Raw genomic sequence first — 27903 nt, 5'->3', positions numbered from 1 at the left:
GGAGTGTAGCCATGTATGGAAGTGAAACATGGACGATAAATAGTTTGGACAGGTAGAGAACAGAAGCTTTCGAAATGTAGTGCTACAGAAGAATGCTGAAGATTAGATGGGTAGATCACATAACTAATAACTTTTAATTATAGGATGAAGGGATTTTTACAGTTGTGTTTTGATCTCGTTCTTGGGAAATATGATTACAAGTAATGCATCTAACTTTTACACTTGATTAGTTTACAGTCTAAGAAATTATTCAGCTAATAAGCTGATCGCTTTTATGTAGGGAAGCGATTTCACTCAGTTTAAAGAAGACAAAACTCTTAGCTGTTTCGGAATGTTTTTATTCAATGAAGTATCCTGTAGATGATGAAGTATTTTATTTAGAAATACTGACTAAAAATGTATACAGGCTGTTGTTCTCCAGAATTGTTAGGCGCGCTTTCTCTGGTATTTCGGCAAATATCTGCCATTTCGTTTTTGAAAACTATAGCTGGGGGTCAGCTTTTATGGGCCGCCCAGCGTCGTTTTGTTTCCCGTTACAAACAAACTGATTTCTATAGATGAATTTTGTGTGCCCATTTGATAGAGCTGCCCTAAATTAGCCTAGTGTGATATTAGTTTTACTGATTCTTATTAAAAGGATACTGGTTAACACGAAGAATCACCAGTACTGTAGGCAGCGGCTGAGCAGTGCTGCTGCATAATGGTAAGCAGTCAGTGTGGGCGAGGGCGTCATGCGAGTCACTGCCTGAGATACTGGTGATTCTTCGTGTTAAGAAGCATCTTTTTTATATGTATCAATAAAACTAATATCGCACTAGACTAATTTAGGAACGCTCTATGGAATGGTCACGCAAAATTGATCTATAGAAATCTGTTTGTAACGGGAAACAAAACGACGCTGGGCGTCGCATAAGAGACATGATGAACAGTGTTTATTTGATCTGACTCCACCCACACACTTCACAAACAAAATTGCAAATATCTGCGGAAACAAGAGAGAAAATTAATTTGGCATGCAGTTTAAATTACATCAAACACAGTGAATTTATACACTCACAGTTTTTCCCCACCTGTGACGTCAAGTAAATGAGATTTAAAAGTTATATCCTTGCAGTTCAAATTACACAGTCTTGACAAAGACTTTACGAATCAGTGTGCATGAATCTCTTTCACCATTCCATTCCAGACACACAGTTTCTCAATAAATTAACATGCAAAGATACTTCTGTATAACAGAAGATTAGGTTCTCAACTGGTTTTCAGTTTCTTAAATTGAAGTAGTTTGGATATCAGAAACCTAACTATACAATAGAGAGATATACAAAAGCAGACTACAACAGCCAGCGCAAAGGCAATGACATCTAGCAGCAGGTATTGGTACCAGGTCAGGTCTCTTGCGGCACTGCGCAGATGTGGAGCCCCGTTATGTCGAAGTACATACTCGATCCACCACATGGCTTTAGGAAGGCTCTCTTCCTTATGCTCACGGTAGACGGCTGAGAACTGCTTCATGTTTTCGTTGAACCTGTTGAAAGAAGGAAGGTTGACAATGAATTTTTGCAATGCCTAAAAGTGATAACATATCATACTTGAGTATCTATATGAATCAACAAAACCGACTTTCGATAATGCAGAAGGAGAAATACGAATAAATACAGCAAGAGGAAAATATAAAAGCGAAGAGGGGCGGGATGATGTTGGATGCAGTAGGGATTTACGATTGGAACAGAGAAAGAAACAGCTCATGTTATGATAGAGAACTCATATCACGACCGATGAATGAGTAATGGAAGATGTAAACTCTAGGAAGGCGTAATTAGTTTTTACGGTGAGTTCCTCTCAACAGTGCAGCGATGGAAACATTTTCCCAGAAACTGAAGAGATATTATTTTCTGAAAAGCATAAGAATAATAAAGTATAAAAATGTATGTCCATTTTATTTAACTACTTACAATAATGTATGTGACACTGTGCTCTTAATATTCAAGGAGCAGTTCCAGATGCGACGGTACGAAGTATGAGACTTTAGAGACTTTTTGCTTTCCGTTTCTACGCAATACTTTTAGTATCAAGAGTACTGAACAATATAAATTCCAGTGAAACTAAGATTACATCAGACATAAGCTGTGTGAGCTGGTTCGTAAATATGGTACAATAAACTAATTTTGTGTCTACACTGAAGACTGGCTAGAGATCGCACAAAGAGAACTATCTTGATGTTACTGGAGTCTACACTTGTGACGCGCCATGTTGCTGAAGGAAAATCAGTGTCATGAGTGACATGGCAACCCCCCCCCCCCCCCCCACTGCTGATTATACAATTTTACAATTTTCGAAATGGTAGCTAACTGGTTCGAAAACCAATAAAACAGTTACGTTTCGTAATTTTAACCAAAAATGTTGAAGATACTATGGTATGAAAGTTATGACGTCATACCACCAGCATTTGCAGCTCCCATATTAAACACCAAATCAATTTAGTGGGTTCTGAAGTTGTAGGCGGACTGTTTAAAAGTTGTCCCACATCTACAGCAACAAAATACACTCCTGGAAATGGAAAAAAGAACACATTGACACCGGTGTGTCAGACCCACCATACTTGCTCCGGACACTGCGAGAGGGCTGTACAAGCAATGATCACACGCACGGCACAGCGGACACACCAGGAACCGCGGTGTTGGCCGTCGAATGGCGCTAGCTGCGCAGCATTTGTGCACCGCCGCCGTCAGTGTCAGCCAGTTTGCCGTGGCATACGGAGCTCCATCGCAGTCTTTAACACTGGTAGCATGCCGCGACAGCGTGGACGTGAACCGTATGTGCAGTTGACGGACTTTGAGCGAGGGCGTATAGTGGGCATGCGGGAGGCCGGGTGGACGTACCGCCGAATTGCTCAACACGTGGGGCGTGAGGTCTCCACAGTACATCGATGTTGTCGCCAGTGGTCGGCGGAAGGTGCACGTGCCCGTCGACCTGGGACCGGACCGCAGCGACGCACGGATGCACGCCAAGACCGTAGGATCCTACGCAGTGCCGTAGGGGACCGCACCGCCACTTCCCAGCAAATTAGGAACACTGTTGCTCCTGGGGTATCGGCGAGGACCATTCGCAACCGTCTCCATGAAGCTGGGCTACGGTCTGCACACCGTTAGGCCGTCTTCCGCTCACGCCCCAACATCGTGCAGCCCGCCTCCAGTGGTGTCGCGACAGGCGTGAATGGAGGGACGAATGGAGACGTGTCGTCTTCAGCGATGAGAGTCGCTTCTGCCTTGGTGCCAATGATGGTCGTATGCGTGTTTGGCGCCGTGCAGGTGAGCGCCACAATCAGGACTGCATACGACCGAGGCACACAGGGCCAACACCCGGCATCATGGTGTGGGGAGCGATCTCCTACACTGGCCGTACACCACTGGTGATCGTCGAGGGGACACTGAATAGTGCAGGTACATCCAAACCGTCATCGAACCCATCGTTCTACCATTCCTAGACCGGCAAGGGAACTTGCTGTTCCAACAGGACAATGCACGTCCGCATGTATCCCGTGCCACCCAACGTGCTCTAGAAGGTGTAAGTCAACTACCCTGGCCAGCAAGATCTCTGGATCTGTCCCCCATTGAGCATGTTTGGGACTGGATGAAGCGTCGTCTCACGCGGTCTGCACGTCCAGCACGAACGCTGGTCCAACTGAGGCGCCAGGTGGAAATGGCATGGCATGGCAGGACTACATCCAGCATCTCTACGATCGTCTCCATGGGAGAATAGCAGCCTGCATTGCTGCGAAAGGTGGATATACACTGTACTAGTGCCGACATTGTGCATGCTCTGTTGCCTGTGTCTATGTGCCTGTGGTTCTGTCAGTGTGATCATGTGATGTATCTGACCCCAGGAATGTGTCAATAAAGTTTCCCCTTCCTGGGACAATGAATTCACGGTGTTCTTATTTCAATTTCCAGGAGTGTAGATTGCTGATAAGGTTTCACTAGTTTCAACAATGCATTAACTCCAATTTTCCTCGCCGCTGTTAGACTACATAAAGGCATCAAGCCTCTCATTTTCATTTTCATACCTTTATCTTAAAAAAAATGGAAGTACATCGTGCCAGAGACTTTTTCAAGTCTCATATCTGTGATGTGCATAAGCAACAAACAAAATTTGCACCAGGGGTGAGATTTGGACCCAGGTCTTCTGCTCAGTTGACAAGTGCGCTAACCACTACACCACCCTGGCACAGTGGCCTTGCACAACTGCTCGGACTACCCTAGCATGCCTCCCTCCTCAATCCAAATTCCCATTCCCAAATTCATTCATCGCTTCAGTCTACATATGTACATCGTAGATGTTGAGAACTGAAAATATTTCTGGTATTGTACAGTTTCTTTTGATTAAAGCATCTATGCTTGGATTTCAGACAGGATTCCCCATTCCATTCGATGCTGAAGTGCTATTTCAAATACAGCTGGAGAGCCTCTGCAATGCTGCTTGAGTGTATGGCATATACCAAGTGGGCTGAGGTGTGAATAGGAGAGAGCTTGCTCAGGTAGTTTGTGCAGTTGTGCTAAACCACTGTGCCAGAGTGGCGTAGTAGTTAGCGCACCTGCCTACTGAGTGGGAGACCCGTGTTCGAATCCCAGCCTTGGTGCAAATTTTCATTGGTCACTTCCGTCTAAATATACAGGTTGAAGAAAAAATGCCGCACTTGGCGGTCGGCATGTGATTCTTCATCCCAGTTTAAGACAAAAGCGTACCTAGCAAATACTACTCCTGCCAATAGGTTTAATAGCAATGTGATTTAAAAAACGAAGCTCTGGTAACGCTGTAGCTGCGTGCAGCATGGCCAAGTAGAGGAACCACGAATCCTGCGCTGGGTCAGAGTTACCTCATTTACCGAGCGAGGTGGCGCAGTGGTTACCACACTGGACTCGCATTCGGGAGGACGACGGATCAATCCCGCGTCCGACCATCCTGATTTAGGTTTTCCGTGATTTCCCTAAATCGCTTCAGGCAAATGCCGGGATGGTTCCTTTGAAAGGACACTGCCGACTTCCTTCCCCATCCTTCCCTAATCCGATGAGACCGATGACCTCGCAGTTTGGTCCGCTCCCCCTCCCCCCAAATCAACCAAGTTACCTCATTTGCTCAGTGAGATAATGGCTCGTCTTGTGGCGATGATAGCCCTGCTGTGATCAGTGCACAGAGGTTTCCTGTCGCCGATACGGTAGCTCAGCGTGTTCGGTTAGAGGGTTAGCTGCTCTCTGTAATAAAAAAACTGAGTGAACGGATCAACGATCAACTTGAACAGGTGTCATGGGACGTCCGCCCCGAATAAATGCAACGAACAAAATGAGATCAGGAAAAAATGTGAGATGAGGCAGTGCCGTGGAAAACAGAAAGGCAGACTCGTAAATGTTCGAATCGCACTTGCGGCAAACTTTTTTTTCCCAGTTAAAGCAAGAAATTTTATCCAATTTATACCTCATGCGGTATCTTGAAATTATGTTACTGTTACCATTATTTAAACATTAAGACATAGCATTAACTTCTTCCAGACGTAAACGACAACTTTGTTTCATCCATGACACAAATAAATCTAATAGGAAATAATAGTGGATACAGTAACATCGTCTGTATCCAATGAAGTACAAAAAAAATACAATAGGTAGGCTACAATAGACTACGCGTTATGCAAAGCTTAATAATGCCATTCTGTACGTTTGACGTTCAGGTTTATCTTCACCACAGAGCCGGTACGTACTCGTACAAGCAATGATTACTTTACAGAAGACGTTCTAAGCGGCCACCTTGCATTTGCAAACACTTTGCCACTCAATGGATCATACTTCGTTGGACCCTGCGCAACACACCTGCATCCACCATTTCCGAAGCAGCATACATGTGAGCTATTAGGCCGTGTACATCCATAGTTGGAGTACTAGAAACTTGTTCCTTTAAGTGTGCCCACAAATAAAAATCTAGTTAATGAAGGTCCGGGGAACGTGGAGGCCATAACATAGGAGCTCCAAGACCAATCCATCTCCCTGGGAACGCTTCGTTTAAATAGTTATGCACGTTCATTCCAAAGTATGTCGGTGCACAATCATGCTGAAACCATAGCTGTCGCCGAACACCAAGTCGAACATTTTGTAATGCGTCAGGCAAAGTGTTGCAAAGAAACGTACGATACAGGAGCGCATTCAACTTCGCCGATAATAGGTAAGGGTGACATATAAACGGCGTTGTGGACAGGATGGCGCCTTCGAGGGTACCTTGAAGTACACGCACGAGCAGAAGCTGCAGCAGCAGAAGAAGCAGTTTGGCTAACGGATGCACCCAGCACCAAAAGCATGTCGATGTATTCATCTGGTAGCCGCTCTACGTGCAATTGACAGGGGCAGTTATGATTAAACACTGCGCAGTTAGTACACACATGCTTCCAGTTTAATGCATCCCACTGTTATGTGATAGGATGTTATATGACAAAATGATGTCCTGTTTATAAACGACTAGGATCTGCAGCGAATTGACGCATGGTGCAGGGAATGGCAATTGAATCTCAATGTAGACAAGTATAATGTGCTGCGAATACAGAAAGAAAAAGATCCCTTATCATTTAGCTACAATATAGCAGGTCAGCAACTGGAAGCAGTTAATTCCATAAATTATCTGGGAGTACGCATTAGGAGTGATTTAAAATGGAATGATCATATAAAGTTGATCGTCGGTAAAGCGGATGACAGACAGATTCATTGGAAGAATCCTAAGGAAATGCAATCCGAAAACGAAGTAGGATACAGTACGCTTGTTCGCCCACTGCTTGAATACTGCTCAGCAGTGTGGGATCCGTACCAGACAGGGTTGATAGAAGAGATAGAGAAGATCCAACGGAGAGCAGCGCGCTTCGTTACAGGATCATTTAGTAATTGCGAAAGCGTTACGGAGATCATAGATAAACTCCAGTGGAAGACTCTCTGCAGGTGAGACGCTCAGTAGCTCGGTTGAAGTTTCGAGAACATACCTTCACCGAGGAGTCAAGCAGTATATTGCTCCCTCCTATGTATATCTCGCGAAGAGACCATGAGGATAAAATCAGAGAGATTAGAGCCCATACAGAGGCATACCGACAATCTTTCTTTCCACGAACAATACGAGACTGGACTAGAAGGGAGAACCGATAGAGATACTCAAGGTACCTCCACCACACACTGTAAGGTGGCTTGCGGAGTATGGATGTAGATGTAGAACTAGGGAACGAACGTCTAAAAAAAATAAAGATGACCTGACTAGGGTTCGAACCACAGCTCGACGGTGCATGTGGGTTTGATGTCCCAGCAGTCTACTCAGTGAGCCATGACAGCTGGTACGGCCGTGGGGGGTGGTGAACGTTCCTCTGTATATTCCGCTGCACTGCACGACGTGTGAGCGTTGACAGCTCCCCGTTTTCATACATGTATTTTCAGAATGCACCAGATATGATTTTGCTAGATAAACCTTTGTCCTGAATCTGGATGAGGAATCACATTCCGACCTCCAAGGGCAGCACTTTTTCCTCACCCTATCTATATACCTTAAGACTAATGAAGATTTAATAGTGTTCAGTAACGTAATTTCTGAACAAAAACTACACCTAAGTCACAGTCACGTAGTGTATAGAGGCACATTCTCCGAACCCCAGCATCTGTTACACAGTTCACCGGAGCTTAAAAATCTGCTAAAACTACTAATTTATTCACATATTGTACATTACCTTTTATCCTCCGTAAGCCTTCGAATGGCGTCCGAAATCGAGTCTCTCGTGACGTCCCAGAATTTGAGCTCAATGCCGATGCCGGCGTCGACCATTTTCGCCACGTTGTGGTGCTGGTCGCCGAAAAAAGGAATCCCCAGCAGAGGAACTCCGTAATAGGCTGCCTCGTTAAAGCTCTGCAGGCCTCCCTGAGTGATGAACACGCGCACATTGGGATGTGCTGTAAGCCAGAAAACAGACGTCACTGAAATTGCACAAGCACCAAGATTTCCGCAGTTTGCTCGTATATTTCTATATTCACACGTATGCAAATAATACGTAAACGAGAATACGGTGTACACAGCAGGTCAGTATCATTCCTACAGTTCATTGCCATTTGTTATTTCATTAGTGAAAGGTGCAAGGGAAGAATTGCAATCAGTAGTCATTTGTATAATCGCTAATTTCTCCAATGTTCGTAGAAGCAAGGACGTATTGTAAGTGGGCTGTTTAGGTTTTTATGTTGGTAACGCCACGTAGCGCTCTGTAAGAAAATCACTGACTGTGCTGTGGGCAGTCTGTGGCTGGTTTGCATTGTTGGAATATTCGCTATTGTAGTGTTGGGCAGTGGGATATGAACAGCTCGTAGCGTTGTGCAGTTGGAGGTGAGCCGCCAGCAGTGGTGGATGTGCAGAGAGAGATGCCAGAGTTTTGAGAGGACGATCTGGACGTGTGTCCGCCAGAGAAAAGAAATTTGTCATATATATATATATATATATATATATATATATATATATATATATATATATATATATATATATGACTTTTTAACATTGTTAAGGTAAATACATTGTTCTCTATCAAAATCTTTCATTTGCTAACTATGCCCATCAGTAGTTAGTGCCTTCAGTAGTTAGAATCTCTTATTTAGCTGGCAGTATTGGCGCTCGCTGTATTGCAGTAGTTCGAGTAACGAAGATTTTTGTGAGGTAAGTGATTCATGAAAGGTATAGGTTATTGTTAGTCAGGGCCATTATTTTGTGGGGATTATTGAAAGTCAGATTGCGTTGCGCTAAAAATATTGTGTGTCGGTTTAGTGATGATCACAATAAGTAAAGAGAGAAATGTCTGAGTACGTTCAGTTTTACTCAGCTGTTTCTGCATCAAATAACGTAAGACGTTTACCAGCACAGTAATTCATAATTTTTCAATGGAATGTTAGTATTTCTTGAATCTTCCTGGGACAAGTAATCTCGTAATTTGAAGATTTAGCTTCTTCTGTAGTATCTAAGACTGGAGTTGGTTAAGCGTTTTGTTTAATCCAACCTCGTAACGGTCCTGGCCTGACGAAGTGTTCAAGAATAGCCAGGCTGAGACCTTTGTGACTGTCGCCATGGATTTATTTAACCGTTTAATAAAATTGTGTCAGGGAACTGAATCTGCCATCCATTATATTGGTGCATTAAGTTCATAGCGCTTCTGTGTTGCACGTTGGTTCTCCGGTTGCTATAGGCTTATTTATCAATTGTCTGCGTGGTTAGCTGGGTGGTTCCGTGCTCGCCTCCCATGCAAGCGGGCCCGGGTTCTATTCCTGGTCGGGTTGCAGATTTTCTCCGCTAGGGGACTGGGTGTTGTATTATTCTCATCACCGGCGCGAAAGTTGCCCAATGTGGTGTCGACTCAAATAAGACTTGCACTTGGCGACCGAACGTCCCCAGATGAGGCCTCCCGGCCAACGATGCCATATGCTCATTTCATTTTTATCTCATTTTATCAATTGTCATTACTTACTTGTTGTTCATTATTGCTATTTGAGCTTACATGTCGTCATTGTGTCATTTGGGGATAATGAGTGGACCTGTGGACACTAGAAAATGGAGCGCCAAGTGAAGAAATCGGAAGAATTCCAACGTACTCTTCTGTTTGAGTTCAGTAGAAGGGAGGCAGCAGCGGAGGCAGCCAGAAACACTTGCGCCGTGTATGGGGATAACGCTATTGGACAGAGCACGACAAGAAAATGGTTTTATCGTTTTAAGGAGGACCGTTTTGACATTGACGACTCTCCACGTTCAGGAAGACCTTGGGGTTTGCTGACGATCGTATAAACATATTAATCCACAATGATCCAAATCAGTGTACTCGATAACTGGCACATGTGATGAACTGTGATCATTCGATCATCGTGCGAGATTGCATGCAATGAGGAAGCTTCGCAAGTCGGGTGTTTGGGTACCGCATACTTGAAGCCAAAATCACAAAACTCAGTGTATGGCTATATTTGCGTCTCTGCTTACTCATCATCAGTTGGCTCGTGAATGCCGACCATTCCTATCCTGTATTGCTACTGGTGACGAGAAATGGTGTCTTTGTGCTAACGTAAGGAAAAGAAAGACATGGTTCAGACCTACGCGCATCCACAAAAGATATTGTTATGCGTCTGGTGGAACAGCGACGGCGTGCGTTGCTACGAATTGCTTTCCCGAGGTGTAACCATCAGTGCTGATATTTATTGCCAACAACTGAGATGTCTTGCAGACGCAGTCCAAGAACAACGACTAGGAAGACTGCGTAAAATGATGCTACTCGACGATGTCACCCATCTGTGTTCTGCTGGACTGACAAAAAACACTATACAGGAGTTGGTTTGTGAAATCATTCCACGCACACCTTATTCACCTGTCTTGCGCCTTCAGATTTACTCCTTTGCCGCTCTCTAACAATCTTCAAGGAATGTCCTTTCCGGACGAAAACGCGCTCCGAACATGGGTCGACGAATTCTTCGCCTCAAAACCAAGTGATTTCTACAGTCGCAGAATCGAAAAGCTACCCCAGCATTGGCAGACTGTTGTAAATAATCAAGGAGAATGTATTATTGATTACTGACACCTCTAGCATGTGCATCTATTGTGTTTTTTTAACTTACGGGAAAGCGATACGGATTTATGGATCAACCCAATACATCGAAGTACACATTTCACCCTATATTCGCTACTTCACTCTTTACGAATTCGGTTCCTGTTCTTGTTTTGGTCGTTAGCCTTAAGGTTGAATTTCCATTACTGTCGAATGCCAGATATCCTCTCTGCATCCCACATCATGCCACCATCTGACTTCTCTTATCTAGGCCTGCCACCTGCAGCTCTCTCCTTCAAAAAAATGGTTCAAATGACTCTGAGCACTATGGGACTTAACTTCTGAGGTTATCAGTCCCCTAGAACTTAGAACTACTTAAACCTAACTAACCTAAGGACATCACACACATCCATGCCCGAGGCAGGATTCGAACCTGCGATCGTAGCGGTCGCGCAGTTCCAGACTGTTGCGTCTAGAACCGCTCGGCTACTCCGGCCGGCAACTCTTTCCTTCCTCCGTTCCTTCAACTACAGTTTCTGGCAACGACTGAGGTCGTAATTTGTGTCGACTAATTCTGTCTCTTCATATTATCATGTTCTTTGTTAATATTTTCTTCCAGTTAACTCGTTGCAGTACGTCTGCGTTTCTTACTCTGTCAATCACTATAATTTTTAACAGTCTCCTCGAAGGCCAAATATCAGAACACGCTCTAATCGTTACGTTTCTGTCTGGCTCATTGCCGAAGTTTCGCACCTCTATAGAGTAGTGGTCCAGACATAACTCTGGATGTGTATTCTTTGGTCTTTATAGTTGTGGATGTTAGCAGTTATTAATTTTTACTGAAAACCGTTCTGTCTTGTACAATGCTTGCTACTATACCAATCTAGCATTTTCCTTCTTTTTCTGTTGTGCTTCTTAGCTAGCAACATTCAACCATCTTTTCAAGAGTCTTGTCCGAGTTTAGCATTTACCCGTCCAGCATGTCTATCAGATTCGCACATGTTTTCTTAATTCTCATTTAATGTCTGTACATTTTGCGTACGTCACCTAGCACTCGCTCCGCTTTATTACAAAGCTGACTTAATTCGCGTTCATTTTCATCATCCTGTATGGAAGCAGCCGTGAAAGAAGTAAAGGACGATCTCGAAGTATCAGTAGCGCCAAAGAGCGACCCTGCTCTGCTTTTATAACCGTCGTAGTTCCAACCGCTTGGGACATTCCTTTAATGATAACTACTGCAGTCTACTTAGCACAAAGAGAATGTCTTACCTTTTTATCGTCGTTGTTGATACCGAACTGCCCAAAAACGGAAAATATTTTACCCCATTCCAAATAAGAAAAACTCTCTCTACATCTTCCTTGTTTTTTTTCTAAATATGTCCTCTATCACTAATCGTAGTGCTAGAATTGCTTCTCGAACACACCTGCTTTCCCTGAAACCATACCATTATGTTATGTTATATTAACCGGGGACCTAGAAACGACGGAGAGGCTCCGTCCCCGCCGCAGCCGCAGTGGTCCACAACCCCACGACGACTACCGCAGTCCACTTCACCCCTCCGCCGCCCCACACCGAACCCAACCATACCATTACTACAGTGTGTTTAGCACAGTTTAATACCACCGTGAAGTTTTGCCTTTATTTCGTAACTAAAAATAAAAGATTTCTTAGTTGTGATTTAGTAGTATTCGTACTTTCACGTCATTAATCATATTCGTTCAGAAGTTCTTCTGAACGCCTTAGAATCCTTTCATTTGACGTAACTTTTAGATTGTGAAGGGAAATTGCGTGTAAGTAACATTGTGAATATTTTACAGAACAGAGTTCCACTATGGAAGAGTTAGAAGCTGACTCGAACGAATAACCTGACGCCAAGGAAAACGAAAGGTAACAGAGGAACATACGAGAACGCGAAGACGTCGCTGGTAAAAAGGACGTCTGTTATTGGCTGATGTGACGAGAAGACATCTCCGAAGATCGGACCAACCGTTTATCGGCGCAGAAGATAAGTTACAGCGTAGTCCACCGAGAATGCTGCTACGTCCGTAATGACGTCGTCGTCGACGGGACTTTGATCCACAATCTTCCTTCCGTCCTTCCGCCTTCGGGCAATATTACTATCATTTCGTGAAGTCCATATTGTCCCTTGTTGATTAATTATGCAACACTACACTAGTGAAAACGCAGAGAAGTAACTGAAAATTTAAAAATGTCTGCGTTTTTAATCCATGCTTACACTTTCCCAAAAATGATATTCAGAGTGAAATTTATTACGGCCAAGGCAATAGTCTGAATGGTAGTCGAAGTAAGAGGTAACAGACTCAATTATTCCATTATTTTCTTGGGGATGAGTCAGGTTGGTAGTTCACAGTCATTACTCAAAAGATGTCTTACTCGTACATCTTATCATGAATATAACTTCTTTTAAGCTTCTCATCTGATACGTAATTGCTCATACTATACAAAAGAACGAACATTAAATTTTTGTAATGTAAGCGTAAAAAAGAACACACAGAAAAGATTCAACGCCCTCAGAGTCTCGTGAAGTGGTGTCCGGTGTAGAGCAGAATGCTCGTAGAAGAGTCCTGGCACTGAATGCTTCTGTGCATATCGTGCAGGGTGATAATCACGAACTTGTTTATAGGTAAAATCAGCTTTTGGTAGCACCGTTACTCTTTTGGGAAGTGGGATGAGTCACATGATGTTGCTTGTAATCGTAGAAATCTATTTGAGGCTGATAATATTTATTTTGGCATCCAGTCTGGAGTAACCTGGTGTATCTTATAAATCGTCTGCGAGTCACAACAGGAATCTTTTTCACGGTGACTGCAAGCTGAACATTAGGCACACTGTCGGAAATAACTTCGTACACCTGGAAAGACGGCGTCGATTTTGACCCGATGAAGGCATACGCCACCTGGGGGATAGTAGATATACTGATAATGGTTTCAACGTCGGCCGTCAACAGACAGCTTAGTGGCTTAGCTTACAGAACTCCACTGTGTCTGCCCTTCAGTCGGGAATGTTCACAGGCAGGAAGCTAGTGTGGTGCAGACGTGTGAAGCAAACAGGCAATCGTGCCGCGGAGACGCGCTCGTACTTCCTACAGCCAACTGATAGAGTTTGGTGTGTCTAACTGTGATCTTCCGAGTGGCGGTATGGTCCTTTCGGAGAACTGCCGCACAAGTTGGATGTGCTGATTCAGCTGTGCAACAATGCTTGTGTCAATCCTCACGTCAACATTCTCACACCACAGCAATGAAGATGAGCACTATGTGGTTGAAAATCGATTTTGCCGTCAATAAACCACCAATATTACGGCCAAAGCTGACCTTCCTTCTAATTCTCACACCAGTAGGCGAGGTTCTGGACATCCACGTAGCACAGACGGCACCTGGATCGTCGGATTGGAAGGGCAGCAGGGGTAGATCGTACGGCTACCACTGCACAGATAAGTGAGCTTACGAACCCAGATGTGTCACCGCCAACTCCAGCGAACCGGTTATTGTGGGACTACGGGCACGCACACCTCTAGCCCGTCTTGCACTGACAACAGAATCGACGTGCACGGCTCCTCTGGTACCGTCAGAGAATCACTTGGAAGATGGAATGACGCTCCTTGGTCTTCAGTGATGAAAGTAAATTTTAAAAATTTAAACTTTCACGGCCGGAAATGTAACAATTAACAAAATGTTCTAGGCTGTTATGCCATGGGTGGACGGATTTCACCTTAAAACCCAACGTTTCGTCCCCATCTGTGGAGGACATTTTCGAGGGGCGACCCCAGGTGTTTTTTTCGTTTTTTTTTGGTTTGGTTTTAGGGCGCAAAACTGCTATGGTCATTAGCGCCCGGTCTGTGACTTAGGAAACAGTAAAAAACCGAAAACGGAAACCAGCAGCAATGGGAACGAAAGTCATAAAATTGGAGAAACTAAAAGCAGAAAGGAGGCTTAAAAATCCACTACAGAAAGGGGTTGGTTGTCCCAAAAAAGCTTCAAATGACTGACATCATTTCACTGGCACTAATGAACTCTAGAACGCGATCGCCCGAGCTCGTGTCATCTGCTAAAATTGACGATAAATCAGGCGACAGCTGTAGACGGGCGCGTAACGGATTAAAATAGGGGCACTCAATTAAAAGGTGTCTTACCGTCCACAGCTGAGAGCAGTGGGGACAGAGTGGGGGAGGATCGCCGCTTAAAAGATGTCGATGGCTAAAAAGACAGTGCCCTATCCGGAGTCTAGTTAAAATTACCTCCTCCCGACGACGCGTTCGGGAGGAAGAGATCCAAGCACAAGGAAGAGTTTTCACGTCCCGCAATTTATTTTGCGGAAGTGTCGACCAATGCGCGTGCCATAAATGAACAACACGACGACATAAAACGCTCCGTAGATCGGCGAAGGGAATCGATTGAATAGCTGGCCGAAGAAGAGAGACTGCAGCCTTGGCTGTAATATCGGCCGCCTCATTTCCGCAGATACCAACGTGTCCAGGGAGCCAGAGGAACGCCACCAAGACGCCCCCCAGATGGAGCAAGCGCAGAAAGTCCTGAATCCGGTGGACCAGAGGGTGCACAGGGTAAAGAGCTTGGAGACTGAGGAGAGAGCTGAGAGAATCTGAGCAGATAACATACTGTATCCGCCGATGGCGGCGGATGTAGTGGACAGCCTGGAGAACAGCGTAAAGGTCCGCAGTATAAACTGAACACTGGTCGGGAAGCCGAAAGTGATTTGGGGTGTCGCCAACAATATAGGCACTCCCTACACCTAACGATGTTTTCGAGCCGTCGATATAAATAAATGTGGCGTCCGTCATTTGTGCACATAGAGCAGCAAATGCCCGACGATAAACAAGTGAAGGGGTACCATTCTTGGGAAATCGACAAAGGTCTCTGAGCAGGCAGATCCGGGGACGGAGCCAATGCGGTGCTGTACCCCAAGTTGTCAAGAAGGTTTTAGGAAAGCGGAAGGAAAGAGAATGGAGCAGTTGACGGAAGCGGACTCCCGGTGGTAGTAGGGAGGAGGGGCGGCCTGCATACCCTACATCAAAGGAGGCGTCGAAAAAAATGTCATGGGCTGGATTTGCAGGCATGGAAGACAGATGGCTTGCATAACGACTCAGAAGGACTGCTCGCCGATTGGACAGCGGAGGTTCAGCAGTCTCAGCATAAATGCTTTCCACAGGGCTGGTGTAAAAAGCTCCAGACACTAAACGTAATCCACGGTGGTGGATAGAGTCGAGACGCCGAAGAATAGACGGTCGAGCAGAGGAGTAGACTATGCTTCCATAGTCCAATTTCGAGCGCACTAAGGCGCGATAGAGGCGGAGAAGGACCACTCGGTCCGCTCCCCAGGAGGTACCATTCAGGACACGGAGGGTGTTGAGGGATCTCAGACAGCGAGCCGAAAGATAGGAAACGTGGGAGGACCAGCACAGTTTTCTGTCAAACGTAAGACCCAAGAATTTAGCGACGTTTGAAAACGGAAGGTTGACAGGACCTAGATGTAAGGAGGGCGGAAGAAACTCCTTACGTCGCCAAAAATTAACACAAACGGTCTTACTGGGAGAAAAACGGAAGCCTGTGTCGATGCTCCAAGAGTGGAGGCGATCGAAACATCCTTGAAGACGTCGTTCAAGAAGGCTGATCCGTTGAGAGCTGTAGTAGATCGCAAAATCGTCCACAAAGAGGGAGCCCGAGACATCAGGAAGGAGACAATCCATAATTGGATTGATGGCAATGGCAAACAGTACAACACTCAGCACGGAGCCCTGGGGTACCCTATTTTCTTGGGAGAAAGTACGGGAGAGAGTAGTGTTCACCCGCACCCTAAATGTGCGCTCTGCCATAAATTCGCGAAGAAAAAGGGGCAGCCGACCTCGAAAGCCCCAAAGAGAACAGTGTGTGGAGGATGCCTGTCCTCCAACAGGTATCGTATGCTCTCTCCAGATCAAAAAATATTGCTACTGTTTGGCGTTTCCGGAGAAAATTGTTCATAATGTAAGTGGAGAGAGCAACAAGATGGTCAACTGCAGAACGATGCTTTCGGAATCCGCATTGGGCAGGTGTTAAAAGACTGCGGGATTCCAGCCACCAAGCAAAACGGTGCTTCACCATACGCTCCAAAACCTTACAGACACTACTCGTGAGAGAAATGCGGCGATAGCTAGCGGGGAGATGTTTGTCCTTTCCAGGTTTCGGAACAGGAACGACGATAGCTTCCCGCCATCGTCTGGGAAAAGTACTGTCGGTCCAAATTCGATTATAAAGGCGAAGGAGGTAACGCAGACTATGGGTTGATAATTGCAGCAACATTTGGACGTGGATACCATCCGGTCCTGGGGCGGAGGAGCGAGAAGAAGAGAGTGCATGTTGGAGTTCCCGCATGGAGAAAACAGTATTGTAGCTTTCGCGATTTTGAGAGGAGAAAGCAAGAGGTCGCACTTCCGCTGCACGTTTCTTCGGGAGAAACGCTGGCGGGTAATTTGAAGAGCTCGAAATCTCAGCAAAGTGCTGACCCAATGAGTTAGAAATTGCGACGGGGTCCACTAGTGTATCATGCGCGACAGTGAGCCCAGAGACCGGGGAGAAACTAGGCGCGCCTGAGAACCGTCGAAGCCGACTACAAACTTCCGAGGAGGGAGTGAAGGTGTTAAATGAGCTAATAAAGAATTTCCAGCTTGCCTTCTTGCTATCACGGACGACACGACGGCATCGCGCTCGGAACTGCTTATAGCGGATACAGTTGGCCAAAGTAGGATGGTGGCGGAAAACGCGGAGAGCACGTCTCCGCTTACGTATTGCGTCACGGCATGCCTCGTTCCACCAAGGAACTGGGGGGCGCCGGGGCAATTCAGAGGTGCGTGGTATTGAACGTTCCGCAGCTGTAAGAATAACGTCGGTAACATGTGTGACCTCATCGTCCACGCTGGGAAAGTGACGGTCATCGAATGTCGCTAGACACGAAAAAAGTGTCCAGTCTGCTTGGGCAAACTTCCAGCGTCTCGGGCGCATATATGGCAGTTGAGGCTGCAGTCTAAGGACACATGGAAAGTGGTCACTCGAGTGTGTATCATCAAGGGCGAACCATTCGAAGCGCCGATCTAGTGGAACAGTACCGACCGCAAGGTCCAAATGAGATAAATTTGTCGTGGAGGCAGACAAAAATGTAGGGACCCCAGTGTTGAGGCAAACTAGATCCGCTTGGTGGAAGACGTCTAGCAAGAGTGAGCCACGTGGACAAGGATATGGAGATCCCCAAAGCGGGTGGTGGGCATTGAAGTCCCCAACCAGCAAATAGGGGGGTGGAAGCTGACTAAGAAGATGAAGGAGATCAGCTCGTGCCATTGGTGTGGACGATGGAATGTATACAGTACAAAGAACGTGTATCCAGAAAGGGAAAGACGGATGGCGACAGCTTGGAAGGAAGTGTTTAAGTGGATTGGGTGATAATGGAGAGTATCATGGAGAGGAATCATGAGTCCTCCATGGGCTGGAGTGCCTTCAACAGAGGGGAGATCATATCGGACAGACTGAAAATGAGGGAGAACAAAGCGGTCATGGGGACGCAGCTTTGTTTCCTGAAGACAGAAGATGACCAGCGAGTAGGATCGTAAGAGGATCGACAATTCATCCCGATTGGCTCGAATGCTGCGGATATTCCAGTGGATAATGGACATGGCGTGAACAGAAAATGGAGGAATGTGACGAAGGTTGCTGTCAACTCAACGACTGCTCAGGGCTTGCGACCGACAGCATGGAATGGCATTCAGCCAAAGGCAGAAGATCCTGATCCATAGGTTGTTCAGGAGCAGCTCCCGCCACCAGCGATCGGCCGGCTGATCGGCCGCCAGCAGTGCGCCTCGGCGACACAGAAGACGGCCGAGGCCGATTTCCGCCAGGTGGTGCTGTAGATGGGACACGCCTTGGCGGAGAAGGAGATGAACTGGTTTTCTTTGTAGCCTTCTTGGAAGTATGATGTTTAGATGAAGGAGGAACTGATGGTTGTGAAGTTGGGGTACGTAAAAAATCTTCACGAGTATGCTCTTTTTTTGAAGTCTTGGTGTCTGACTTTTGGGCTCGAGATTTAGCAGAACCCGACGAAGGGTGAGCCAGAGAGTGGGCAGGCGAAAGTGGTGAGGTTGAACGGGCGATCTTTGCGCTGGCTGATCTGACGACCGTGGCACTAAAGGTGAGGTCGCAAGTCTGCGTGGCCGCCTCCTTTGTTGGCCGAGGAGAAGCAAGGACAGTGCTGTATTTTCCTGTCTGAGGCACGGTGGGCTGTCGACTGGCGAATAATTTTCGAGCAGCAAAGGTCGACACCTTTTCCTTCACTCTGATTTCCTGGATGAGCTTTTCGTCCTTAAAAACGGGGAAATCTCGAGAGGAAGCACCGTGGTCACCCATACAGTTGATGCAGCGAGGGGATGGAGGTGGACAAGCACCCTCATGGGCATCCTTGCCACACGTAATGCATTTGGCTGGATTGGAACAGGACTGGCTGGTGTGATTGAACCACTGACACCGATAGCAACGCGTAGGGTTTGGGACATAAGGGCGAACGGAAATTATCTCATAGCCTGCTTTGATTTTGGATGGGAGTTGAACTTTGTCAAATGTCAAGAAGACAGTGCGGGTTGGAATGATGTTCGTGTCAACCCTTTTCATAACTCTATGAACAGCCGTTACGCCCTGGTCAGACAGGTAGTGCTGAATTTCTTCGCCAGACAATCCATCGAGGGAGCGTGTATAAACGACTCCACGTGAGGAATTTAAAGTGTGGTGCGCTTCAACTCGGACAGGGAAGGTGTGGAGCAGTGAAGTACGCAGCAATTTTTGTGCCTGGAGGGCACTGACTGTTTCTGACAACAGGGTGCCATTCCGTAATCTGGAACAAGACTTTACAGGACCTGCAATTGCGTCGACACCTTTCTGAATAATGAAAGGGTTGACCGTGGAGAAGTCGTGACCTTCGTCAGACCGAGAAACAACAAGGAACTGTGGCAACGATGGAAGAACTGTCTGTGGCTGAGACTCAGTGAACTTACGCTTGTGAGCAGACATAGTGGAAGGTGAGGAAACCATTGCGGAAGAATCCCCCATGATTAGCGTCGTCTCCGATGGCGTGCTCCGCCCTTGTGGGGGCCCTCTCTGAGGGCACTCCCGCCTTAGGTGATTGTTCACACCTCAGGTCACACCTCCCGGCAAACGGACGGAGGGACCAATCGGCACTTTCGGAAGGTATCAGCTCGGGTAATCACCCCTCCCTGGCCCTGGCCGTTACCGGGGGGTATGTACGTGTCCTACCCGTCTACCCGGGGCGGGGAATTACGCGTTACCCCATCACCGGCTATGCACAAAAATGCGTGGGTCGGCCTTCAGACACACACAGGGAGGAAGAAAGAGGAAGGGAAAGGAAAGAGTTGAGGTCTCAAACGCCGCAGCGGAGAAAAGGGTAAAGAGAAGAGGTAAGGAAAGGAGAAGGACAAAGGAAGGATGAAGACATACAAGCAGAGAAGGCGAAGAACGCGGTACATTTACGAGTGTCCGTCTCCGGACGTAGGCACAAACCATACTCCCAGATGGGGAGAAAGGGAAGGTAAGAGCCAGAGGCGAGGGGGGGGGGGGGGGAGAGGCGAAGATGGGGGAGAGGGAAGGATGCGGAAAAGGAAGGTATGCAGCCCGGAAAGGAAGGAGGGCCACATTAGCTCGGGGTCCCGTGCTCGCTACGCACGTATCCACAAAAGAGTTGTGGACCCCCTGGGGGTAACCCCGGGTGTGAATCAGACATTCAAAGTAGCCACGATACCTCTTGAGAATGTCTTCTGCAGATGCGGTTGAAACGTTGGGTTTTAAGGTGAAACCTTTTCGACCACCACATAAATTATTACACTACAGGCCATTACAATTGCTACTCCAAGAAGAAATGCAGATGATAAACGTGTATTCATTGGACAAATATACTGGAACTGACATGTGATTACATTTTCACGCAATTTGTGTACATAGACCCTGAGAAATCAGTACCCAGAACAACCTCTGGCCGTAATAACGGCCTTGATACGCCTGGGCATTCAGTCAAACAGAGCTTGGATGGCGTGCACAGGTACCACTGCCCATGCAGCTTCAACACGATACCACAGTTGATCAAGAGTAGTCACTGGCTTATTGTGACGAGCCAGTTGCTCGGACACCATTGATCAGACGTTTTCAATTGGTGAGAGATCTGGAGAATGTGCTTGCCAGGGCAGCAGTCAAACATTTCTTGTAACCAGAAAGGCCCGTACAGGACCTGCAACATGCGGTCGTGCATTATCCTGCTGAAATGTAGGGTTTCGCAGGGATCGAATGAAGCGTGGATCCACTGGTCGTAACACATCTGAAATGTAACGTCCACTGTTCAAAGTGCCGTCAATGCGAACAAGAGGTGATCACGACGTGTAACCAATGGCACCCCATACCATCATGCCGGGTGATACGCCAGTATGGTGATGACGAAAACACGCTTCCAATGTGCGTTCACCGCGATGTCGCCAAACACAGATGCGACCATCATGATTGTGTAAATAGAACCGGAATTCATCCGAAAAAATGACGTTTTGTTATTCGTGCACGCAGGTTCGTCATTGAGTACACAATTGCAGGCGCTCCTGTCCGTGATGCAGCGTCAAGGGTAACCGCAGCCACAGTCTCCGAGCTGATAGTCCATGCTGCTGCAAACGTCGTCGAACTGTTCGTGCAGATGGTTGTTGTCTTGCAAACGTCCCCATCTGTTGACTCAGGGATCGAGACGTGGCTGCACGATCCGCTACAGCCATGCGGGTAAGATGCCTGTCATCTCGACTGCTAGTGATACGAGGCCGTTGGGATCCAGCACGGCGTTCCGTATTACCCTCCTGAACCCAGCGATTCCATGTTCTGCTAACAGTCATTGGATCTCGACCAACGCGAGCAGCAACGTCGCGATACGATAAACCTCAATCGCGATAGGCTACGATGCGACCTTTATGAAAGTCGGAAACATGATGGTACGCAGTTCTCCTCCTTACACAAGGCATCACAACAACGTTTCACCAGACAACGCGTGTCAACTGCTGTTTGTGTATGAGAAATCGGTTGGAAACTTTCAGCACGTTGTAGGTGTCGCCACCGGCGCCAACCTTGTGTTAATGCTCTGAAAAGCTAATCATTTGCATGTCACAGCATCTTCTTCCTGTCGGTTAAATTTCGCGTCTGTAGCACGTCATCATCGTGGTGTAGCAATTTTAATGGCCAGTAGTGTAATTGTAAAAGCAGATCCTGCCTGCACGCAGATGATGGTTGTGTGCACATACGACGTCGACCAGGTGAGCACCGTCTCGTAGAGAGTATTCGTCCAACACACACTGCCCCCAACCCACAGCTTATTATCTGGGGTGCGATAAGCTGCAACTCTCTTTCACCTTTGGTGGTCATGGAGGGGACACTAACCAGCGCACGGTACGTGCAGACCCATTCCTTTGCCGTTCTTGCAACAGGAAGGTGATGTGTTGTTAACAGGATTATGCTCGCCCAAACACTGCCCGTGTTCTGCCTGACGTGCAGCAAGTTTCCTGGCCAGCACGATTTCCAGACTTAACGATATTACAGTGCCTGTGTTGTTTCGAATTTCCATGGAATATTCCTCCGGACATGCTTGCATTTTCTGTGTCGTATTACTCATTAAACTGAGTCTGTTTCGCGGATACCATGGAGCAGGGACAATTTCTCTGTAAATATAGCTGTGTCGCGTATTTCAAATTGTGCATATTTCGGAATTCCAGTCCGAGGACACAAATCTCACGGCGATAGCTGCGATTTTACGGGAGACGTTTCATTACATGGTATAGATAAATAGTGGACTGGAGACTTTTTTAACGCAGAATCCTCAAATCTAGCATCGCGCATAAACGTCGCTACAGTATCTCGAAACCCTGTAAGGAGGTGAGGCGCAGCCACAGAGGAGATCTCAAACGGACTGATAAATATGGTCATGCTCTCAATTATAAAAGTGTGTATTGTTTTCTCTCTAAATCAAACGTTATTCCAGTTACAGTTTTAATTTGTCGGTGTGCTACAACGCTATCAATTAACAGTACCAACATATAGTTAAATGCAGTGTTTGCTACACATGTCTATCTACAATTTCGCTGTTTATTTGGAAAACAGAAGTCACATAAGCTCTCATCCATTCACCGCATTTGACAAATGCAGAATCCTCAAATCTAGCGTCCCGTGTTTCGTAGATTCTGGTTTATAACTTCAGAATCTTCTAACTTTCTGAAGTGAGTAAATTTGCAAACCATCATTACACGGCCTATAATAAATTTGGCTTATTTTGATTGATTGTGAAACGCAGTCCACACTATATTCGAAATTGACAGCCGGTGTACGCATGTCTGGGGCTGGTTTGTTTACAATACTAAACGGGTTGCGTAGATTGGGTAAGTCAGTATTTCGAGTAACTGAGCGCATTTCTAGATGCAAGCAATTATTATTCAGCAGCATTGGTACTGCACATTGATCAACCAGAACATTATGACCACCTGCCTAATAGCTGGTAGTCCATCTTCGGTACGGATAAGAGCAGCCACTCGTCATGGAATGGAAGCAATGAGGACTTGATAAGCCACTGGAGGGAGTTGGCACCACATCTGCAAACACAAGTCCCCTAAATTCTGGGGAAAGGGGGTGGGATGATGAACTGTGACGCCACATTCAATCACGTCCCAGACGTGTTGGATTGTGTCCAGATCTGGGTTGTTGGGGGGCCAGCACACCAAATGGACTTCACCACTGTGTTCCTAGAACCACTCCATGACAGCATTGGCTTTGTGACATGGCGCATTTTTTTGCTGAAAAATGCCACTGCCGTCGGGAAATACGATCCTCATGAAGGGGTGTGTGTCGTAAGCGACCAGTATACGATACTCCTTTGCCGTCATGGTGCCTTGCACGAGCTCCACCGGATAAATGGATGCCCAGGTGAACGTGCCCCAGAGCATAATGGGACCGCCGCCAGCTTGTCTCCTTTCCACAGACATGGGTCAAAGAGCTGTTCCCCTGGATGGCGACGGATTTGCGTCCTCCCATCGGCGTGATTAAGGTATCCAGATTCCTCAGATCTTGCAACGCTCTGCAACTGCAAGAATGTCCAGTGCCGATGGTCACGTGCCCATGTCAGCCGTAGTTGCCGATGTCGTGGTGTTAACATTGGCACATGCATGGGTCATCGGCTGCGGTGACCCTTCGTTAGGAGTGTTCGGAGAACTGTATGTTCAGACACACTTTTACTCTGCCCAGGGTTAAAGTCTGATATTAGTTCCGCCACAGTTCGGCACCCATCATACACTCCTGGAAATGGAAAAAAGAACACATTGACACCGGTGTGTCAGACCCACCATACTTGCTCCGGACACTGCGAGAGGGCTGTACAAGCAATGATCACACGCACGGCACAGCGGACACACCAGGAACCGCGGTGTTGGCCGTCGAATGGCGCTAGCTGCGCAGCATTTGTGCACCGCCGCCGTCAGTGTCAGCCAGTTTGCCGTGGCATACGGAGCTCCATCGCAGTCTTTAACACTGGTAGCATGCCGCGACAGCGTGGACGTGAATCGTATGTGCAGCTGACGGACTTTGAGCGAGGGCGTATAGTGGGCATGCGGGAGGCCGGGTGGACGTACCGCCGAATTGCTCAACACGTGGGGCGTGAGGTCTCCACAGTACATCGATGTTGTCGCCAGTGGTCGGCGGAAGGTGCACGTGCCCGTCGACCTGGGACCGGACCGCAGCGACGCACGGATGCACGCCAAGACCGTAGGATCCTACGCAGTGCCGTAGGGAACCGCACCGCCACTTCCCAGCAAATTAGGGACACTGTTGCTCCTGGGGTATCGGCGAGGACCATTCGCAACCGTCTCCATGAAGCTGGGCTACGGTCCCGCACACCGTTAGGCCGTCTTCCGCTCACGCCCCAACATCGTGCAGCCCGCCTCCAGTGGTGTCGCGACAGGCGTGAATGGAGGGACGAATGGAGAGGTGTCGTCTTCGGCGATGAGAGTCGCTTCTGCCTTGGTGCCAATGATGGTCGTATGCGTGTTTGGCGCCGTGCAGGTGAGCGCCACAATCAGGACTGCATACGACCGAGGCACACAGGGCCAACACCCGGCATCATGGTGTGGGGAGCGATCTCCTACACTGGCCGTACACCACTGGTGATCGTCGAGGGGACACTGAATAGTGCACGGTACATCCAAACCGTCATCGAACCCATCGTTCTACCATTCCTAGACCGGCAAGGGAACTTGCTGTTCCAACAGGACAATGCACGTCCGCATGTATCCCGTGCCAGCCAACGTGCTCTAGAAGGTGTAAGTCAACTACCCTGGCCAGCAAGATCTCCGGATCTGTCCCCCATTGAGCATGTTTGGGACTGGATGAAGCATCGTCTCACGCGGTCTGCACGTCCAGCACGAACGCTGGTCCAACTGAGGCGCCAGGTGGAAATGGCATGGCAAGCCGTTCCACAGGACTACATCCAGCAGCTCTACGATCGTCTCCATGGGAGAATAGCAGCCTGCATTGCTGCGAAAGGTGGATATACACTGTACTAGTGCCGACATTGTGCATGCTCTGTTGCCTGTGTCTATGTGCCTGTGGTTCTGTCAGTGTGATCATGTGATGTATCTGACCCCAGGAATGTGTCAATAAAGTTTCCCCTTCCTGGGACAATGAATTCACGGTGTTCTTATTTCAATTTCCAGGAGTGTATTTTACCCGTCTGCCCAGCCGACAATGTCCGACATCTGCAATGAGTGTTGGCCGCCCATCCCCATGACGTCTGGACTTGTCCCACGTTGGTTTCGCCACAGCAGTCCTTGAACAGCGGACGAGTCGTCCAGTTGCCGAAATGCTCTTGCCGAGCCTTCGGGCCATCACAGTCTGCCCTCGGTCAACCTCAGACAGATCGCGCGACTTCCCCGTTCTACACACACGGACAGCACGCTCACTGATGCTACACGCACCGTGCATGTGTCTGACTGGTCATTACTGGCCAGGTGACGCTGCTATCACCTGGACGGCTTAAAATCGATAGTAGTCGGTGGTCATAATGTTCTGACTGAGCAGTGTATACTTGTGGCAACTAAAATTAATGACAGTAAACAATGCTTATTTAATTTTCTTGATCCTGGTTATTAAATGCCCGAGTAAAGGTACAGGACGAGTAGGCCTGTATGAGTACTACTTTATTTCTTTTGAGTTGCACAGTAAATTTAATTTCATCCTTTTTACCTCAGAAACCTACACATGGAATTAATCACTGCTAGCTAACATATGTAAAGTTCTTTCAGTGAAAGAGAAGATGATTGGGTCCAGATTTTATTAAAAGGTCGTTTACCCTGTTTGAATTTGGTTCGACTATCATATTTTAGATTTATTTCTATCAATGCAGTTCTCAGACACTGCCATATCAAAACTATTTTCAGTTTATTCTCTTTTGCGTGCTCTATGCGACTGGTACGGGCTGTTAGTATTCTCCCATTGACTGCCATTGGCCGTTAACTGCGAACATCTGTTCCGATGTTTGTTTGGAGCGCTGGTAAAACTGACCACAGGCAACACTGCAGTTGCTTTACGTCATTGAGTGACTTCAAGTCGTGCGCGACTGGTCACGTCGGCATAACGTGGTCTAATAGGCCAACCATTACTCATGAAGAACACGGGAAAGGTGCCTCAGAAGCACTACGTTGGATATCTGCCCAGACCGCTTTCAGCCAACACACAACTGCTGTCAAACAGAGGTTACCCTAGCTTATCATCACCCACGGCACTTTCCCACGGAACCACTCGTGCTCTTATTAGGATACTCATGAATATAGCTCTCTCCCCGCATTTAAAGAGCCAGTAATCAGAACGATATATTTTACCTGTATTGTACCTTTCTTCAGCTAATGTTCGCCAGTTAGCTTCATACAGAGGATCGAGTAATCCACAACTAACTTTATTGGTGAACGCCGTGCGGTGTTGCAAAGGCGCCTTGCAAAGGCTCTCTGATAATACTGAACCCCAAAAAATGTGTGACCTGACACCTGAGATGACTGACCCGGCATGCACTCCATAGCCCCAGCGTGGACGTATATTCCGAGTTTACAGCGATCCCCTTCAATAGTTAAGTGTGGGCAACAAATCATTCTAATGTTCGAAATCCTCGGGAGGTTAGCGTTGCTACCCTGCTCGTGTTTTGCAGTAAATCGAATAACCAGACGTTCCGTTCAGGTTCAGATTACAATCAACAGGAAAACCCCTCTACTTGCGCACTTCAGGTGTTCACCAGTAGCAAAGGCATTTGGAGTGTTCTCTTGGAAAAGTTCTCATCGAAATGTTTCGTCAGTGTCTTTATTAGAACTTGTCCGAAATTTCTATAAAGTATGACGAATGTATATGTAACTCGTGGATGATCATTATGGGGCTTGCCCAGTAAGTGTTCTGTTTACTCTGTTACAAATGAAAAAGTCACGAAGAAAGGAATTGGATGAAACCCAGTGCCAGCATATAGTCTCGTCCTCTCGATTAATATGAATGGCCGCTTAACATTCTGATTCGATAGACGGAGTATAATTTGAAATGGTGCACGTCCTCGCACCAAGGTGAGGTTTAGGATTTATTGGATGTCATGGCTCGCGCGTTTGTGGACAGATATTCTAGCAGTCTGCCACCTCCCCAGACGGCCAGGTACTGCTGCTAAAATATTGTGAATATTTTTGTGATGAGCATGCGAGCCAATGATTTGTAAAAATACAGAGTTACACTTCTAGGCAGAAGTAATAAACTGCAAAACAATAGGAAAGATAGTTTCTGCTCTCAAGAACTTCACGAGATTCGCTTATGAATACGATCTTTGCAAACGCAATTAATTTTCAGTAAGTGGGGCAGACAAATGTGGGAAAGAGACATACAAACAAAGCCCTATATATTTGTGATGTTGCCGCGCGGGATTAGCCGAGCGGTCGATGGCGCTGCAGTCATGGACTGTGCGGCTGGTCCCGGCGGAGGTTCGAGTCCTCCCTCGGGCATGGGTGTGTGTGTGTTTGTCCTTAGGATAATTTAGGTTAAGTAGTGTGTAAGCTTAAGGACTGATGACCTTAGCAGTTAAGACCCATAAGATTTCACACACATCTGAACACTTTTGAACATTTGTGACGTTCATGCAGTAGCGCAACATACCTAGTACAGACTGCTGAGGCAGCCACTTTGAGACTTTGACGTTGGGTGGCAGGTCGTCCATGTCCTCCTCCCACTTCCACAGCACCCTC

At 47.0% G+C, this 27903-nt stretch overlaps 1 protein-coding gene across 1 annotated transcript; it reads right to left on the bottom strand.

The window, feature by feature from the left end:
* Nucleotides 1–453: 453 nt before the first annotated feature.
* LOC126175964 (UDP-glycosyltransferase UGT5-like) lies at nucleotides 454–27903 on the bottom strand. The gene is made up of 3 exons (XM_049923052.1): nucleotides 27815–27903; nucleotides 7739–7958; nucleotides 454–1525 (listed from the first exon to the last, which is right to left on the bottom strand). Exons 1-3 carry the CDS (start codon nucleotides 27873–27875, stop codon nucleotides 1249–1251), a joined length of 558 nt encoding a protein of 185 aa, XP_049779009.1. The 5' UTR covers nucleotides 27876–27903; the 3' UTR covers nucleotides 454–1248.

The sequence above is a fragment of the Schistocerca cancellata genome, chromosome 3 (genome assembly GCF_023864275.1).
Source record: "Schistocerca cancellata isolate TAMUIC-IGC-003103 chromosome 3, iqSchCanc2.1, whole genome shotgun sequence".
In the NCBI taxonomy this organism is placed as follows: domain Eukaryota; kingdom Metazoa; phylum Arthropoda; class Insecta; order Orthoptera; family Acrididae; genus Schistocerca; species Schistocerca cancellata.
Note: the sequence above shows the minus strand (reverse complement) of the source record. Positions and strands in the feature narration are given on the sequence as shown.

Coding starts and splice junctions, on each gene's coding strand:
- LOC126175964 (XM_049923052.1), bottom strand. CDS start 27,875: ATGGACGACCTGCCACCCAACGTCAAAGTCTCAAAGTGGCTGCCTCAG. Junction 7,959..27,814: donor GCCTCAGCAGTCTGTACTAG/GTATGTTGCGCT, acceptor TCTGGCTTACAG/CACATCCCAATGTGCGCGTG. Junction 1,526..7,738: donor AGGCTTACGGAGGATAAAAG/GTAATGTACAAT, acceptor TTCTTTCAACAG/GTTCAACGAAAACATGAAGC.